The 19,485-nt window shown below is 40.6% G+C and overlaps 2 protein-coding genes across 3 annotated transcripts in view; both read right to left on the minus strand.

The window, feature by feature from the left end:
* Positions 1–864: 864 nt before the first annotated feature.
* Positions 865–6,445, minus strand: LOC139344283 (pannexin-3-like). Its single transcript, XM_070982327.1, has 5 exons — positions 6,397–6,445; positions 5,914–6,106; positions 2,813–2,955; positions 2,217–2,431; positions 865–1,708 (listed from the first exon to the last, which is right to left on the minus strand). The coding sequence occupies exons 2-5, from the start codon at positions 6,095–6,097 to the stop codon at positions 865–867; spliced, it is 1,386 nt and encodes a 461-aa protein (XP_070838428.1). The 5' UTR covers positions 6,098–6,106; positions 6,397–6,445.
* A 2,169-nt stretch (positions 6,446–8,614) lies between these two features.
* LOC139344282 (homeobox protein PKNOX2-like) overlaps positions 8,615–19,485 on the minus strand; it is a 102,690-nt gene continuing 91,819 nt past the window's right edge. The window contains exons 6-12 of one of the 2 annotated variants that reach the window (XM_070982326.1): positions 18,719–18,904; positions 18,398–18,533; positions 17,144–17,241; positions 13,084–13,203; positions 12,796–12,872; positions 12,247–12,425; positions 8,615–11,723 (exon numbers count right to left, since the gene is read on the minus strand). In XM_070982326.1, the coding sequence (XP_070838427.1) occupies positions 11,464–11,723; positions 12,247–12,425; positions 12,796–12,872; positions 13,084–13,203; positions 17,144–17,241; positions 18,398–18,533; positions 18,719–18,904 (1,056 nt within the window). In that variant the 3' untranslated portion in view covers positions 8,615–11,463. The remainder of the gene's footprint in view (positions 11,724–12,246; positions 12,426–12,795; positions 12,873–13,083; positions 13,204–17,143; positions 17,242–18,397; positions 18,534–18,718; positions 18,905–19,485) is intronic. The other variant, XM_070982325.1, reaches the window with a different exon arrangement.

A 19,485-nucleotide genomic window follows, 5' to 3' on the forward strand; every position in this document is an offset into this window, starting at 1 on the left:
ATAAGAAAGCAGAAAAGAAAAACAACATATACATTATCTCCCTCAACTCATGACAAGAAAATATCTGATACTGAAATCTATAGTTGGTGCAGAAAATTATTTTCTGTCTCTTGATATCTCTCGGTAGTCTCTTGGTATATGGTAATACTTTGCTCCTACTTGCTTTGTCACACCATAATTGCAACAGCCGCTTTCACTTGCATGCTCTCCTTAAACTACCAACTAGCAGCAATCACTGGCTTCTTTAAAAATACATGGGACCAAACTAAGAGACAGAAAGAGAGTCTGCAGCACCTAAAGATGCCCAGAGTCTGAAAAATTAGCTACGAATTGACATTTATTGCTACAATGAATTGCCTTGTAATTCTACAATTTCCTTTCTTGCTGCAGAAACCCTTGTTTGGTGTCCACTATCTTTTTGGGGACAGTGCTCTTGAAAATCTACCCCCCCCCCCCCCCCGTTATCACATTGATTCAGTCTGTAGGAGGCTTAGTAATGATTAAAGGGTGCAGTCTCCTTCAACTCATGGTACCCCTGGTGGTTTGGCTCTGTGAAGAGACAGAGAGGGCAGTTAGAGCTAGGAAGTACCACAAATCTCTCTCTTCCACTTAAGCCAATGCTTTTCAGAAATATAGACAATTCAGTTTGGTTTCAATAAGAAAGAACAAGCAATACATTTACACACAATAAAGAGAAAATAAAATGACTACACATTGTTATTTCAATTTAGAGTTGCAAATGTTTCTTAAACTGCTTCCCCAGGTCCACTTCGATATGATCTTAGTCTGTATTCCATGGCTGTTCAGTGAGAACTGCTTGTGCTACTTTATGCATTTTCAGAGCCCGTATCTGTAGTCTGGAGGTCACTTAATAATTTTCTGTACATCCCAAATAATGTAGACAAAAATTGCCAGGAGCAGAATACGTTTGAGTGTGTAGATAAGTGTTACGGTACCAAGACTCATATTCTCCTCCACAAGAGGCCTCTTCTCACTGCAGTTTACCACTCTTCCCTGTGCCGCTCCCAGAACAGTCATGATATCTACTAGATTGAGCTTCCCTTCCTCCTTGGCCTCCTCCACCTCCTCTGCCAGCTCCATCGCAGCCTCTTCACGCTCTTCCATCTCCTCTTGGGTCAGCATTGCATTCAAGCCCTGCACTGCAGTGGTGTTGCCCACCTGTGGTGGTGCCAGTGAGCACAATGCCCTCACCTGCCCATAGGACTTCAGGTGTGCTACATTGGCACGCATGAAGAGCAGAAGGACATTGAGGTCATTCAATGGGCAGCCGAGTCTACGGTGGTTGATAGCATCCAGGGCTGGGAGGACCTCATAGACAGAAATGAAGGTGGTGTCCCAAACAAAAAGCCGGATCAAGCTAAAGAGGACTATAGGAGCCAACAGGACATAGATGGCACCATTGGCCACACTTATAACTTGAAAAACCAACTGGCCAATCATTTTACACTGAACCAGTTCAGGAACCCAGTTCTGATCCCGCAGCATGCCCGTGCGGACAAAGCAGCTGAATTCGTCCTGCAGGAAGGCGGAGAGGTGGAAGTAGGCCAGGTAGAGACAGGCAGCACTCATGAAGGTCAGGAGGAGGAAGCCCCGCAAGAAAAGCATGCTGACAAGGAAGTAGGAGTTTTGTTTGCATTGCATATATCTCTCCAGTAGAGGGTACTCAAAGTATCGCTTCTTCTTGGCCCTGCAATTGGGACAAAGAGAAGAAAGTCAACATCATGTTCTCCTTAATGTTCATGCAGCTACACACATTCCTAGCTGGGAGAGTCTAAACCCAACCACAATCTTCTAATTTTGGCTATGAGGAGCTGCCCACCAAAACACGCAGTCCTCCACTGAGACTCTTGGAAGTGAACAGCCTGTGCAAAGGTATATCAATGGCAGTTTCTGAGGAAGAGGGAAATCTTACTTCCCAAAGCAGTTCATCAAGAGATTCAAAATGACAGCCTAAGATCACTTCTGTAACCTCTGAACAATATTTCTCACTGGCCTGTCATCTTTATGTGCTGCTGCAGTGACCCAATTTTGCTACGTAAATCAGTGAATTTTAATTTAGCAAGGCATCTTCTAGTTTGGGGACAAATCAACACTTAACTCCAAACCTAAACATGGATATGGAAATATTTCACTTGAAACACATAAAAAGAGCAGTGAATATTCCTGATGTAAGCCAGGAGCCACTGGTTTCTTACCTTTTCAGTTCGGCCTGAAATGTGAGGGGGTTTTTAGTATTCTGGCGCATATCCAAAATGCTCTGAGCAAGTCGGATTGACCGGTTGTATGACTTGTCTAGTTGGTCAATTATGAAGAGTAAGTCCGAGCCCAGTGTGGGCATGACGAGCTGGCGCCAGATCAGCGCCGGCAGATACATCAACACTGCCATGGCCAGAAGAGAGTAAGGGAACATCTGGATGCACAATGAGAGAAAAGAGTGGCTGAATAGAGATGCGGATGCAGAGAAAGTGGCAGGAAAGAGTTGAAAGAGATGACAGATTAGTCACATAACCACTGTTACACATACAACTATACAAATGAACACCGTAAGTCCTGGTTTAGAACTACTTGTTGTGACTGGGCCTTGGGCGTCAACTGCGCTGGGACTGCATACTTTGCAAATGATTTTGGCAACAAAATGGTACATTGTGACATTACAGGGGTATACAGACATTAAAACTTAAGTTTTGTGTTTTACTGCATAAAGACAGACAGTGTCAGCAGTTTAACATCATCAACCACTCTAGGCAGGAATTACAAGTAAAGCAAGCTTGATCAGAATCTCTCTACTTACTTTGTGTACCCAGAGCGAGCGCTCTTCAAAGTTCCCATCGCTGTCAAACTCATGATGCATGAGAGAGTCCCAGCAGTATGTGTCTACATAGCTGGCCTGCTTGACAGTGAAATTGCTGGGAGGGAAACAGCTGATCTGAGGCCCTGCAGAATAAACAAATGTTGATCTCTAACATTACCTGTTAATATGGGCAATTACTGTCAGTAGCCTTCTTTGATTCTGCTTTATCAATTTGCCTGAAAGCAGTCTCACAGCACTTCATTTCTCTCTCTCTCTCTCTCTCTCTCTCTCTCTCTCTCTCACTGTCTCTCTGTTTCTCTCTCTCTCTCAGACACACACACACGCGCACGTGCACACACACACACACACACACACACACACACACACACACACACACACACACACACACACACACACACACACACACGCGCACACACACACACACACACACACACACATACGCATAGCACTGGAGTCTACTACAAGACATGTACATGTGGGCTGCATGCCCTTTTCTTTTTTGTTCTTCGTAGAGTAGAAATCATATGTTTCCAAATGGCAACCTGGCATTTAAAACCCTGGGTGACTCCATTCTAAAACTGGGCTCCTCCACCTTATATTTAGTTCACCTTGATATAACCACATGTAATCCAACCACTTGAATCCATGCTCCACACCCGTCTCTCATTTCCAAAGGGTGCTCCACCCTTAAACAGAGATCTTGGGAGGGAACACATCAAATGTGTTCTCCACCTAACAGAAACATGGATCTTCTATTTTTTACAAGCAACCTCCACATCTGCCCAGCTTTTCATAAGTAGAAACATACTCCTTGTAATTTAGTGTCAGGGTGTGATTTTTTTTTTTTGCCAGTCGACCTCATTATGGGCAACCATTACATCGTCCGATTATATGTGTATGTGTGTCATTAATCAGCCACATTTTAACATATTGATAGCGACACCTAAAATCTGATTTTGGCAGCTGAGGTTATGATGGAGTATATTCATTTTAGAATTGACCTTGTACATATATTTACAGAAAGAAGACATGTTTTTAGAAATGTATTGTCTGTGTTGGCTATACAAATTGAATTGAATTGAATTGAATTGAATTGAATTGAATTGAATTAATGAAATGAATTCAGCCATTATTGGCAACCATATAACAAAATGGTGTTACAGTACAATATGTCATTTCTTGCAGGTTTTATGAAGCTATCATTTTCTCTGTCTCCAAAGGTTCCCTTCACAAACTCCGAAAGACATTATGGTGGAGCAATTCATATAATCTGCTTCCAGTTATACAAACATTTTGATATTAAATAAGTCATTGAAAGCAGATTTTTAATGTGATAATTACCAAGAGAACATAATGTTGCAGGTCTTTTGCTTTAAGGTCTTCCCAAGACTTTCATCTTCAATTTTGCTGAAAACTATAATGGGAGCTACAGTGGTACTTGCTCAGGTTTAAGTTGAGTGCTGTAGTTATAACACAAACTGACACCACTGCATGTTCTCATGTGGCTTACTGTGGGAATCTATTTTTCCACTTTGCTTGTGAGTGTATGTGTGGGCGCATGCGGTGACATGTCACCCTAAATACTAAGCAGCCCATGCCTTTTCATGAAATCTTGTAAAATATTCTCCCCCTCAGATCCCCACCCATGTGAGCCATTTGGCAAAGTGAGGAAACCTAAATTTCTGCCGCTGCTCCTATCTCCTACTCCCACTCCTCAATTAACTTTGGCAGATCATCCCTACATTTGTGCCTTGTACAAGAATTCTTGGCTGAGAGTCCAGGTGCAAGCAAACCAGACTGCAGACAGCAGCGCAATCAAGCACTGTTGTGAAACTGACAGCCTGGCAGATAGGCAGCCAAGATCCATCAGCTGAGCCACGTACCCCACAACATCATGTTCTACGCCCCCCCTCTGGTTAATCAACATATCCTCTCATTTGACTCAAATAGGGGGGAGCTGCCACAGAAGAACTTCGCTTTGTAATTAAAGCGTGCCAGAGTTAGTGAACGCTGCTCTCAATCATCCCCCGTGGCAATTAGCATCAGGAGCACCAGACTGATTGCAGACCAGCTCTGAAGAGATGACGTTTATTTCAAAGTCAGGGGAGTCAGCCTCCACAGCAATAGAGCTGCGATGAAGACTTGCCACGTTTACTTTGGATTTTCTGCTCTGCTTTTTGTGTTCTTAAAATGACTGTGGAGAAATAGGTTGTGGGTATGTTTCATATGAAAAAACCTCCACATTTTATTCAAAACATATTTTTTCTCTCTTGTCTAAAGCTTCTGTCAGTACATGAAACAGCAGAACAGCCAATAAACTTATAAAAGGAGTTGGAATCAACTGTATGTTTGTGTTTTCAATAATTTTGTGTTGTCGTATCATTGTTACCTCTGTGGTATCTATTAAGCCGAGGAGGTCTTCATAGAGTCAGCAGGAAATGTTGTGCTTTTAGGATAGGTATTACTTAAGTGTTTTCTCCCTCTTGCTTCACAGCACCCTAATTTTGGAAAGGAAAGTGCTGTGTAATTACAGCTCTCATTGTTATGGCTTTTGATATTTAGTTTCCTTAATGAGGAGATGGGATGAGGAGATGTATCTGAGTGGCAAGATAAAAGCCTGCTGGAAAAAAGCACAGATATGCTCACTTGTCGTGGTTCAGTACTCAGTAACTCAGATCTGAAATAAAACACATTTGGGTCACTTCTTTGGTATATGGAAAAAAAATCTGATTGATTTTTCAAGACCTTTAACTTTGAATTAAATAGCATGGGCTACAGGGATAATGAGTGCTGTACCTCTATATCAGCATGTATGAGATTCCCCCTTATCACAACATCAGCTGAATGCAGTTTAGCAAGTAAGTAATAAGTAATTCAAGGACAAACAGTACATGTACAGGGCACTGAATGAAAGTGCGGTTGAAACACAGAAAAACCATGAAGGCAAAACACAACCACGGAATAAAAAACAAGCACTGAGGAATATAGGGTATAATTAGGGGCAAAAGCAAGTGGAATACAAAACAAATGTCCTAATATAGTTTTTTTTAAAAAAAGGATAGAAACAGAGACTCGCTCACCCAGGGAGATCTCGCGGGCGAAGGCCATGCACACCAGCATCAGTGGAAGGCCGACAGACACAAACTTGATGACCTTGTCCAGAGGAAGCTCCAACTCCAGGTGGTTGATCCGGTTTATCCCAGGGCTGTCCTGCAACAGGGCATCAGATAGCATGGCCTTGGCCGCCGCCTGGGCAATGGACATTTTGAACACCTACCCAGTGATAAGAAAGGGTTATTTTTTTTGACACAGTCATGTAGGACAGGAAGATATTGTGTGCAGTCAGTGTTGGAAGTGCAAAAAAAACTTGTGGCCTTTGCCGTTCTCTATCTTAACTTTCTCTGTCATTCTTCCCAACATTTGATTTAATAAGACAAAATGCATATAAATCCACAGTGACAAAAGAAAACCTCTACAGTAGTGGATTGCTTTTCCAATTAACGCAATTAACATTACTCCAAGGAAATGTCCTCAACATATTGTGAAAGCTATAACCACCTTACCTTAAGTGTCCCAGCTTTCTTCGATGATACTATTAGAAATATGCTTGCAAAGCCAGAGTTCAGAGTTCCTCTAAAGGCCTGCACTGAGTTGGAAAGCTGCTTAAGTATTCAGGGAGGGCCTCTGTAAATGAGAGGTTGGATCTGGGCTGGACCAGGCCGAGCCGGGTCTGACTGTAATTACAGAGAGGACATCTGGGAGAATGTAGGCGCCCAGATGGCATTGACTGCAGCAGACCTCCAGTACCCAACACTGGGCAATGCAGTGTGTGTGTGTGTGTGTGTGTGTGTGTGTGTGTGTGTGTGTGTGTGTGTGTGTGTGTGTGTGTGTGTGTGTGCTTGTCTGGTCTGTCCACACTGTGAGGCATGGTGGCTGTGGCCTACTTCAAACAAGTCAACCATTGCCAGTGGCTTTTTCGGCCTCTGTCATTTTGAGACTATTTTTACTGCAGCCTCAGCCTTGGAGCTAATGCTAGCTGAGATACTGTACCATGGAACAGGCATGGTCATGTTTCTGACCTTTGCATTGCATTTGTTAAGAGAAAAACTAAGAGTGTATAAAAATGTTGATTGAGTAGATCTGACATACAAGACCTCTGTTGAGGTTGAGGAACTCTACTGCAGTGTTTCTGAATGTGAAAACACACAGAACACAAAGGAAACAAAAAACATTTGCAGGCCATGAGGCAATCTGTATTACATTTATCTGTACTATAGTTTGTGATATAAATCAAGGAGAGCGACAGCATGTCATCAGATTTCTCGAGTGGAGTTCTCTCTTACTGATGGTGTGTTGAATTATGGATCCGCACAAAGACAGCTGTTTTCTCCAGAATGGATGAGCACTGGTCACTTGTTGAATTACCTGAAGGACAGAGCCACAAGTAGATTTAATTGACTACATTTTAAACCTGTAATAACTGATTTGGTTGGCCACTTGGGGGCGGCAGAAACATGCTGTAAACACAGCATTGGCATGGTGTCGCCTTTGAAATTAATATGACTGATGTATCAACAAACATTTGCTTATTTATACTTCCAGCTGATGTAAAACAGTATCGGTGTTCATTTGGAGTTGTGTGTGCTCTGTTTTTGGTGTCTAATAATTCTTGTAGGCAATATCTGACACTTTAGCTTCTGAATTCTACAAAATGTTCATTTTGTCTGTCTGCTGTTTGGACATGTGCAGGTAGCATTCAGTGATTTTTTTTCCTGACGTGATGCTGATGAGAGCAGTGAGAGTGAACCAAAACAGTAACAGTGCAGGCCATAAAACCAAAGTAATGAGCTGAAAGGTCATAAAACGCTCTGCAAAGTTGAGTGTTTGTTTGTCGATCTGAGTAAATCACCCATGAGTTGTCATTTCAATCCCTGTTAATAAAACAAATAATAATTATTATTGCAGTCAAAGTTCATTATTGCAGCTGCATTCACTGAAGGGATGGTAGGAAATGACAGCCTATTTTGTCATTCAAGTTTGAGGAGATCACATTTACATACGTGACACTGAAAGCAGCTCTGTGCTAAAATAAATGTAAGGGGCTGTGTTGGATAGTGACATCATTACAAATACCCCTGTGCTGTGCTAGTGTGGACTGCCAAGACCAGGGATCAAACCACCAACCTCCTGATTGGCAGACAGCCGTTCTACCTCCTGAGCTACAGCACCCCATATTTATCCATCTATCTTTTATCTGCCCACTAATTCATTATATATATATATATATACACACACACACACACACACACACACATATATACATATATATATACATATATATTCATATATACACACACACACACACACACACACACACACACACACACACACACACACACACATATATATATATATATATATATATTAGAAAATCTTTTATTCATTCTTTCATTAAGTGCTGTATTGATTGAACACTGCACCCTGCTGGCCTGAAATGAACCACAGCACCTGCCTCTTTAATAATAAAGAAAGAAAACACAGTAAGTGATTTATGACCATTTATGCTACTGTGGCTAATGCCATCCCAAGATAAATGAAAACACCAACCTTAGCTGCTGTATAGAATAGCTTCTTATATTTTTCATTTTATCTCACTTGCTCTCCAACTGATGTTTAGACATGGCCACTGGCAACTCTACTCCTCTGACTTGCTGTACAGGAAGTGCTGTGTGGAATAATTAAGGAAGTCCCTGCTCTCCAACATTTTTTTTTTTTTTTTTTGGTATCACAATATGGGTGATTTTACTCCCACATGTGAGTATTTTTGAGCATTGCTTTCTCATGGTGATATTAAGTTCCTAACATGTTGCCTACATCTAATATACAGAATTATTTTGAAGCCCTGCATAGCCACTGCAATTCAAAATCCCCCTACCAGAAAATATGGCTGAAGGAGGAGAAGTAGCAGAGGTAGACAATGATATTTAATAAGTGTTTTAGCAAAGGTGGACCTTTTTAAAGGAGGGCAAAAACATTGCAAGTATGCAGGATGTGGTGAACTCACACATGCTCCTGGAATGTTATTTTTCCAGGAAAGTCCTGGAAAATTAACATGCTAAGCTCAGGAAAAGTAAGTTTTTTCAGAATGTGGCATTGTCAGAGGAGCAAGTGGACGTGAACCAGCTGAGTTCTCCTATGAACATGTTCTCATAATATTTCAATGTGGAAATGATGTGAGAATATAGGCAATACAAAATAACCTGCACAAAATAAATCTTTTGGGGATTCAGAGGTTGTGAACTGTAAGGTTGATTTAAGGTCCAGCCTCAGCCTGAGCTGCTGCTCTGAGGTAGATGCATATAAGTTGTGTAAAAACAATACAATGTGCCTTGTGCAGCAAACACCCACTGGAGTGATAACCATTCACTCCAAATGAACAGAATTTTCAGTATCTGAGACCCCGTGGTCAGGCACTCTGTAGGCTTCTTTTATGGTCGCTGGCTGAAAAGGTGGGAGAGCGTTTAGGTGGGCGTCACCCAGAGAGCTGAATCACAGGCTACAGCAGAAACCAGTGGGTGGGAGACTACACATGTGACAAGAAAACGAGGGAAGTTAAAACCAATATTTAGACTACTGACTCTGTAATCTGGAAATATATCACAATGAAGCTGGGCCTGAGAGGGCTCAGAAGTATCACACACACTAAAATCCTCTATTGTGATCCTGGCTGAGATATGTGAGGCAGGGAACAATGCTCATGCCTGGTGTTTTCTTCTTTTTGTTCTTTAAATATTCTCATGAATCAAACTGCCAACTTCATGTTTGGGAATATATGGCCCTGGATGTTCCTCCACATGACAAAGTCAAAATCAGTACCTTTACATGTTTTAATTATTAAAATTGGTCTATTGAAACACAATAGATTATGACAACAAAGTGTACAAATGAAATAGAAATATTCCCTATTGTCTGTCACTTGCTCTGGAAGATCCATTTAAAAAAGTAATAGAGAAAAGAATATTAATGAGCAACATACTTCACAATGAACAATCAGAACATTCAATATAACATGGTTTTTCTTTTTCTAGACATCTTCACATTAGAAACGAGCGTCTCCATTTGTGTGTTTTAGTACAAAACAGAGAGCTGAAATTGTTTCACAGTTTCTTCAAAGTCCTTCACAAAATTGTCTTCTTCCTTGAAAAAGTTTGTCAGTAAATGACATTGGCTCTGTCGTGTGGGGATTCCAAAGACATTGTCCATCCTTTGTGTGATCTCTCTCAATGTTGAGATGTGGGTGAAACAGTTTTGCAGTAACTGGCAGTGCTTGCCATGTTTTTATTTTGTGACAGAATCACCCAAAGTCACAAAAGTATACAAGCAATTTTCTAAGAGTTGATGGTTGAGTCAAGCCAAGTGTGTGCATGGCCACCAGCTAATACAATAGCCTTATTCAGAAAGTTTTCAAAATCTACAGTATATGCAGAAGCAACTGTCATTGTCATGTTGTTCCGTGAGCTACCCTCTGAGGCCACACAAAATAAAAACTGAATAAATATGCAAACCCTCAACACCAGAATGCAAACATATGAAAAATTGAACATACATACTACATGTGCAGTCCGTATACACTGGTTTACTACAGTTTTTTTGTTCATGGGATAAGAGAAAAATAAACTAAGATTGTTTCAAAAGTCATGCTGAAAAAGGTTTGCTGCAGCAATGAGTCAAGTGTTTCACGCATGAGGAGGAGACATGCCGAATGCGAGTGTTGTTCGACCTGAGAACTTTTGAGTCAATTAAAAGGCATGAATGATGTCCCAGCAGTGGAAGCCAACACAGTCACTTCTACAGATATTTGGACAGCATTACACCTTTTTTCTCCTCTCTTTTGGCTCCTTTTTGGCAAAATGACACATTAACTGCAAAGTTAAAATGTAGACTGTCAGTTGAAAATTGAGTCACATGAAATGAACAGTTAAAACAGCTGCTCGCGATTTCCATAACTCATTTCAGAGAGCAAAATATTTAGACAGATTACATTCAATTCAGTTTTTACATACAGTCAGGAAGTTTTTATTTTTAATGCATGTGCAACTCAAGACTCCTCCTTCTGTCCAGCATTTCCTTTTTCAGTTCACTGTAATCTGAAGTGAAAACAGCTTCAAAATGTCATGGCTGTCTGAAAGCTTCAAACATCATCATTTCTTTAACTGTTGCTCTAACAGTCCCTGATTTCAAACTGACAGGAATTTTTTCAACCTTTCAGTTGCTGTGCCATTTCTTTCCACAAATAACAAGAGCTATAGAGTACAAATGTGCTGCAATCCAAATATTTCAACAGCTCGCTGCATGAAAACATACTATATTAAAATGAAACAACGCATATTCATCATTAAACTAATATTTGTCCTCTACAATCATGATCATGATGGTCATTGTGGCCGATTAGCCTCCATGGTGGCTCTGCAGAAGAGTCTCTGATGAATTTGGAGAAAACCTACAACTGTATGCCCTTAAATGCTCTCAAGAGTCACTCAGCATTGAAGTCATCCTAGTTGGGTTTGAATGAGGCCGCTCCTTCGGGGACAACTGAGGTCAAAGTTCAGATAGTCTTTTCCCATACTTGACTACTCCAGTTCTTCTCTGTGCTCCATGCTCAGATCTCTCCTTCCTACGCTGGACATCTGCCTCCCCCTGTCGTTTTCCTCCTCTCCGTCCTCCTCCTCCTCTTCCTCCTCCACTCCTTCATCCTCTTCCTCCTCCTCTTCCTCTTCATCCTCCTCCTCAGTGCCATCCATGGAGTCATCGGCTCCCAGCATGGCTTGCTGCATAGCCAGGGTGGCCGAGTCTGACGACAGCGACTGGAGGCTGTCCATACTCAGCGCGTCTGAGGGGAGGCAGGGAAATGGAGGAAGGGTTAGGAGGTGTCATGTCATTAGAAAACCAATAAGAGACCAAATCCCTGCTGAAAGGGGTACATAGTCAGATTTTTACATTCACGGGACAAACATCTTGGACCTAAAATGGGCTTTGATATGAAAAACATTCCCCTTTTGTGACTGTTATCATGATTTCTTTATCTAACTTTTTTTTTTTTTTCCTTTCAAGATTCATTTTATGACTCCTGTAGGAAAAAGGTTGATTTCATGAATTTGCTACTCTTTGTTTTGACTTGTGCCATCACATCTTCTCACATAAATAAACGAGTCAATACTGGCACCTAGTGGTTACAATTTAAACACCAAAGATGAATTTTTACTTCACAACCTTTTACATGTGTATTCAACTAACAAGCAGAATTTAGGAACTTAGGAAAACTGTGGGGGTTTTGTGTTGTTTTCTTTTTGTTTGTTTGTTTGTTTGTTTGTTTGTTTGTTTGTTTTATTTCTTGAGAAAAAGTGCTGACATACTGTCTGCGTTGTTTCCTGTTTGAGATCTGTGTGTCTGCAGAACTCCGGCCACAATGGAGTCAGGCCAGAAGCGCTGTGTTGGACGGTGCTGGGACTTCATCTTCTTTGCTTTAGGTGCTGGATCTGGGTTACTGGCATCCAACATAGGCTGGAGGATACGCCGACGAGCATTGATGAACCTGTGAGAACGTGAGAACCATATCTTAACCTATCAGCAGACAAAACGGTTGGAAAAAAAAAGCTTGAAACAGTAGCACATTTCATTTCTTTCAACTTTCATGTTTTGAGAGATACATTCAATTTCTAAAACAAGTCCTGTTCCTTGTGAACAAAGACGTTAAAGTAATGTGAATGGATTTCAAGAAGGGAGACACAATTTGGTCTCAAGTGTCAGCTACTTGATACATATGACCAGGAGATGGCGCCACCATGTCAGCAATGTGCTGATGAGCTCCACTGTATTCATTTAATTCAAGCAAAGTCTCCAGTCATATTTCCACTGCAATAATGTCTTTCTGTCTACATGTACACATGAGGAGAGCATCTTACCAGTTGTTTACTTGCAAAAGAGTTAGATTTGTTTGTGCTGCAATCTGCCTTTTCTCGTCCTCTGTTGGGTATGGGTGCTGAAAGAAGAAAGACTCTGTTGCATTTGACTTATTACTGGCTTCTCTTGTTAAAACCAACAAATCAAACCTTTAAATGCTGGAATTTCCTGCTCTCTGACCATTCAATAGACAGTCCCATCTCCATATACATCCCCTACACATCATTTTTGAATTCATAGCTACCAAGTGATCGTTCCAGATTAATGTACACACACCCATACACACTCACCATGAGATGCTGAAAGAGCCAAGAGCGCATGATGTTGGTGGCATGTTTGGGCAGGACACCCCTCTTATTCTTGGACTTCTTGTCCTCACTGTCCAACAGGGACGACAAGTCCACGTTTACCTTTACAGTAAACACCAGGGTGGGAAGAGAAGGGAAGAAAAGAAAGGAAAAAAGGAGTGGATGGTAGGGCTTAGTTATTGTTGCCACGGAAACATAGGGAGACTACCAATTACCTATCTTTTTTTCAGTGGCAAGGGCAGAAACACCTCCTCAAGTGTCACCATGGTAACTGAATTTGAGTAATGATACTTAAAATATAAAAAAAGCAGCACCCTTGACAATGTGGAAAGACAAGAGAGTCAGTAGTCTGTTTGGTGCTTTGATGAGGAGTTTAAAGAGCAGAGGGTCAGGCAAGCCTTCGGTCAAAACTTTGGATTTCACACTTTGGTGTTGAATTAGTGAGGAGCCGGTACGGAATGAGACTGTGTTTGACTTAGTTTTGATTTGTGTTGACCTAAGCCTATCTTTGTGTTCAGTGAGAAATCATTATTCAGATGTTATTGTTTGGAATGTGAGTGCTGAAGGAGGAGATGCTTTCAGAGTATTGACAGTCTTTCACAGCCTGCGGTGTACATATGGATGTGTGCGTGTATGTGTGTGAACCCATGTGTTTGGTCTAGCTAAGCTGTACTTGTGAGGACTGACTCTTGAGAGTCCACTGTTCTTGTGAGGACATTTAGGGTTGTGATGGTCATCAACAGATTGGGCTGTGGTTGCAGTCGAGGTTAAGTTAAGGTTAGTAAATGGCTTGAATGTTCATGTTGAGAGTAGATATTAGTTAGGACAAGTCTGGTGCTATTCTATATTTTTCTTATTATAAAACAAGAGTGTATCTTTCTAACAAGGATTGTGTTTCTATCAAAGCCTGATATATCTTCTTCCTCTGTGCCATAGAGCTTCATTGTTGTCCTAAAACCATCAAAAACACATCAGTGAGCCACGATATTGTACTGGGTGACATGTTCCATCATTACCATGAACACATGCTGTCGTTTATTTTGAATCAATCTCACATACCATCCTGCTGCCCCAAATATTCACCAGAGCCCCAAATGTGGAGTAATCCTCTGCTGAAAATAGTCCCCAACACATGAATAATTTTTTGGGGTAATTTTCTTGAAAATTACAGTGCTTTGAAAGGAATTATATATTTGTGAACCATTTTAAAGATTCATGTCTTCAGTAGGAACCAATGTGCTGAACTTGGGGCTCAGTGTTTGAAACACGGTTGGAAAGATGGACGAACTACCAAACTCGTTCTTTTAGGACTCAGGTTTGTATGCAATGTTTTTCCTTATTGAAAAAAACAATGCACATGTGTGTCTTTGTGTCTACACTATGTTTACACTGTGTGTGTGTGTGTGTGTGTGTGTGTGTGTGTGTGTGTGTGTGTGTGTGTGTGTGTGTGTGTGTGTGTGTGTGTGTGTGTGTGTGTTCATTTCACAGTGGAGATTAATGTGTGTGTGCTCTGAGGCAGATAATATGAAACACAATGGGCCCTCGACAGCAACCATTACCAAACCCTATCTGCAAGGAGCTACACTTCATATTCTGAATAAAAACACATACCTCATAAAGATCAAAACACATCTTACAAATACAATGAATCACATCAGACACTGCCTGTATATTCACAAGTATGTAATACATAATATGAGCCAACTCTTTTGAATCTGTCATTGTCATTGTACCAAGCAGTACCACTGACTTTTACTCTTTTTATGATTTCTGAATGAGGTGCCCATTTGTGAAGGCTAAATACTTCAAAGGGAGCAAAATGTTCTACGCAGGACAAAATAAATGAATAAAAAAAAAATGCAAGTCTGCTAAAGAATAGAAAATTGATTAATTTTATGTAGGTAGTAGTGGAAAGAATCCCCACTGGCTGGGAGATAAATATGAGACAAACCCCCTTTATCACACAATGCCCACAAATACACATTCACACACACTCAGATCCCCCCCTCAAAACAAGACTCATTACAGTTGCAGCTGGGTGTCACGTGGATAACCCTCCTCTTATCCCCCCGCAGCCCTGGGAGTGCGTGTGTTCCGGGGGAAAGCGAGGTTGAATTAATTGGCGGCACCGAGCTCAAGAGTGTGATTACTCGGGGCTTGTCGTTAAAGCAGCGATGGGGCTGTGTTCAATTCCCAGCCCACATGTAGCACTCTGCCTTAGCTGGGTCACAGCTATTCACTGAGGCCTCCGTTGACTGTCAAGCACAGAATTACCTGCCTGAGACTGAGCTGCTCTTCAGGCCACTGCTGCTGAGCAAGGAGCACTGATCAAACCCCCCAGCCTCCAGTTTTTATTCATCTATAGGCAAATGTTGAGACTGTCAGAAAAATTAATTGAAATTCCAGTTTCTAACTAATTCTGTGATTCTCAATTCTAATTACTAATTCAGTGGGTAGCAGTTTTGTGGTGCAAAGTCTGGTCCTAGTATCATATTGGCTCCCTTTATTGAAAGCAGAAATGTAAACGTAAAGGCAAAATAGATTTCAACAATTACATTATATTCTGTTGCATATTTCAATAGTGCATTGTCAGTCCAACCTATGGCTCAATAAAATGGTGATTTCTCATATTTGAAAACATAAACAAATAAAAATGTGAACTTTAAGCTAAAGACTCTGCTGAACAGCATGCAGACATTCAGATAACATACTACAGTTACACTTCCCACAAATGAGTTGTACTTTATGTTTGTTGCCAGCAAAAGTGAAGTATTCTATGCTCAGCTGTCTCTGAACTTTTCAAGTCAGTGACACTAACTGTATAAAAGACATCATTGCTACTGCCAATGACAGACCATTGACCTGGAAACTGAACTCCTGATATTCGTCTGCTCTCCATTTGTTGTTCTGTTGTTTTGCCTTAAGTCTGGGGTCACAGTCCTGTGTTGTGACTGTCTTTTAATGAGTCAGCACCACTTATCCAGGTCAGATTCTTGTGCTTCCTTTGTTCACAGAGCATTAAAAATAGCTTTCTGGTGGCTCACTGCTTACCTGAAAAACACAAAGACTACAAACACCACATCATACATAAGAATGTGCAGTGGAGTTGTCTTTTTGTTTTACTATATTCATACAATACAATGTCCTTTTGAAAAATGTTTTAGTATGTTATGATTGGATCTATATTCAGTTGTGATGACATGTTAAGGGAGGTGCTTTCCCAAATTAGTACAATTAAGCAAATGTCAGATCAACTCATCAGAGATGAAACAGAGTGAATGGTTTTAAAAAAGAGAAAAAATTTACTGTTTTAACATACAAGGCAAAATAGTACATTCCAACTTCCAACAACTTCAGAGAAAGTGCTCTAGCCTTTGGCTGTCAATAGCATTGCTTCAACCATGCAGTTCAGGGAACTGATGTAAAACATTTACTCTGATCAGCTTTACTAAGCTATTGACACTATTTGGAACTGATTACTTGAACTGGTTATGAAGCTCATTCATCTCTACAACAACCTATCACTCAGGGACAGAGGATACAATGCATCTCCCAAATATCCTGAAACAACTGCAAAAGCCTTTTGAGCTGGAAAAAATAAAAATAAAATAAAACCTTAAATGTGTCCTCAAATCATAAAAAGTCCAATTACAGGCATTCATGTGGTATTAAATATAATAAATATTAAATAAATATTTGTGTGGTATACTCTACAAAGACCAGGTTTGTCAAAAGCTTGAGTGGGTATGAAGGAGAGAGTTGTGTAAAACATGAGGTAAAAATATTTGCTGTAGAGCAGAAATGAAGTTAGTCCCCACTGCATGTCCTTAAATGACTTCAATTTGCAGTTGAACCTGACAGGATCATGTAAGCGCCCCGAACATGATATGATAACAGACTATTTCCATTTTGCCTGTCAGCGGGGGGGCTGTGGGCATCTGGGGGATGTAAAGTCCTTTTAATAGCAACAAATTGAGAGTTGGTGGTGACGGCACACAGAGGGAGTGAATGTGTCGGCCAAAGCATCATCAGACAGTTTTACCTGTGAATTCTGGATCTGGATGGTTCCCGGCGGCAGCGCCTGCGTTAACACTTGCCCTTGCGATGTCACCATGGCAACCGGCTGGTACAGGGTCCCACCTGAGGGGATAATTTGCCGTCATGAGTATCAAGTGGCTTCAGCAGCTACTGGCAGCCACATCTGCACTACCACCAGAGCCTTATTAACTTCTTGTCAGCCCCGCAAACAAAAACACACTAAACATCAGACAAAATGATTAGATTCAAGGTACATTAATGTCCTTTAACCCAGAAAAAAGAAGAGGGGAGTGTGTTTTAGCGGCTGGCTTAATTAGTCTTGATCAACACATTCTCATCACAGTCTGTTTGAGCTCTTCAGTGTGTAGTGATCAAAGGCAGAGCCATTGATTTATTTTGGCTTAAAAGGGATTTCCAGAGGGCAGGATTAACATTTCACTGTACAGGCTTGACATTATAAGAACCTACCAGCCACGTACCCTGTGAAGGATACTATCATGGCTCTCTGATAAACATATACATAAAACTCAGTCACTACAGATGTATATTAAAAGAGAACATTTAAAATAACAGCATTTAAATGTTACAATATATTATAGAGCGGTGTGTACAGTGTGTGCTGTGCATAATGAGGTTTAAAATCCAAAACATGTTCACTATATTGATTGTTTTCATTAGAGTGTATGCTTTTATGTATTTGGCAATATGGATATGGATCATTGATGTTGATGTTACATACTGTAGTAGTAAACAACTGTAAATGTTCTGTGTCTCCAGTGTCAGTTTGTATGTGCATTTGTTATAATCTGTTTAGACAAGAGTATTTTTTGTCAAAAGTTATTTCATTGTAACACTCCTCCGAAGAAAATGAATGATAATAATAGCCTTTATTTATATTGCACTTTTTTCAATGCAGATATAAAGTGCTTCACAGCAAAAACAACAAAGCAAAACAAATTGTAAACCTTTCTAAAATAAGCAAACAAGTCAGGGGAGATTATTTAAAAGTCTGTCCTGTAGTTTAAAAGATTCTCAACTCAAACTCAGCTGTGACTGTTGACAACACTGGACGGAATGAGTGCCTTGTAAAAACAAGTGCAACCAAGAAAACTTGAAAAATCATAACATGTGTTTTAATGTGGAAACTTCCCTAACTTATAAATGTGACATTGAATTAGACAACTAATACAATCTAAAATGAATTCTACATGTGTATGTGTCAGGGTGCAACTGTTTTAATGTGTGTACACATGCTTACCTGATACCACTTGAGAGTTGATTGTAGTCATGGTGACATTGCCCTGTTGAAGACCCCCGGCAGGCACCACAATCCCTGAAGGGTTAACAGAGCTGGAGACAGAGGTCATGGATGGAGAGGAGGTCTGAATTAGTTCCTGGGGGATCACAGAGAGACACTAGTGAGCAAAAGTAAAGAGGTAGCTCTAATGTTTGTGACTGAAACACTCCCAACAGCAAACTCTACCTCCTGATAAATGACAAGGTGCATCTTTACAGCTGCTACTCAGAGAGGGACACTATGAAGGAAGTGTAACATCCAGAGAGAGAGTCCATGACTGACCTGCTGCATGTTGAGACTGGTGTGTGATGGAGAATAGGGTCCTCCGAGGTCGTTACGAAGGAGGTTGTCACTGTGCATCTTAGTTTTGAGGCAGGTGATGTAACGGTTGCAGAAATCTTTACAGAGCTCATTGACCTTCTCTAACTCCAGTAGGTGGATCCGCAACACCTGAATGGCCTTTACCATCTGAGAGAAGAGAAAGAGAAAGAGAAAGAGAAAGAGAAAGAGAAAGAGAAAGAGAAAGAGAAAGAGAGAGAAACCATAAACAGATCACGTTCACAACACACTGCGAAACTGGATCCCTTTATTGCATACTTTTTAACGTTGTTTTTAAGATGTTATGGTATAAAATGGACTGTAAAGGGATATATATTGGATTACTTTATGCATTTTCTGCACTGACGTATTGGGGGAAAGACCACCCTGAAAATTTACCAAATAGCATTAAGAGAGTTTGATTAAAAAAACAAACAAACAAAAAAATACATTCAATCCTTGCTTTAATACTGTTTGACTATTTGTTTAATTGGGAAACAACACAAGAAACAAACAGTCTACAGGCATGTGAAATGCTCTGTGAGGCTGTGATTAGGCAATACGCTGCTTTGAGCTAAATGCTGTCAAAGTCTTAACATGCTGACAATAGCATCATTTGGTAGCACAATTTGCACGGAACACAATGTTCAACTGAAGCTGCTGGGAATTTGTTTTGCAGGCATTTGGTCATAAATCATAAATTCTTTCTATTGATAAATGGAAAGTCAGGA

Source organism: Chaetodon trifascialis, chromosome 16, assembly GCF_039877785.1.
Source record: "Chaetodon trifascialis isolate fChaTrf1 chromosome 16, fChaTrf1.hap1, whole genome shotgun sequence".
Taxonomy (NCBI): domain Eukaryota; kingdom Metazoa; phylum Chordata; class Actinopteri; order Chaetodontiformes; family Chaetodontidae; genus Chaetodon; species Chaetodon trifascialis.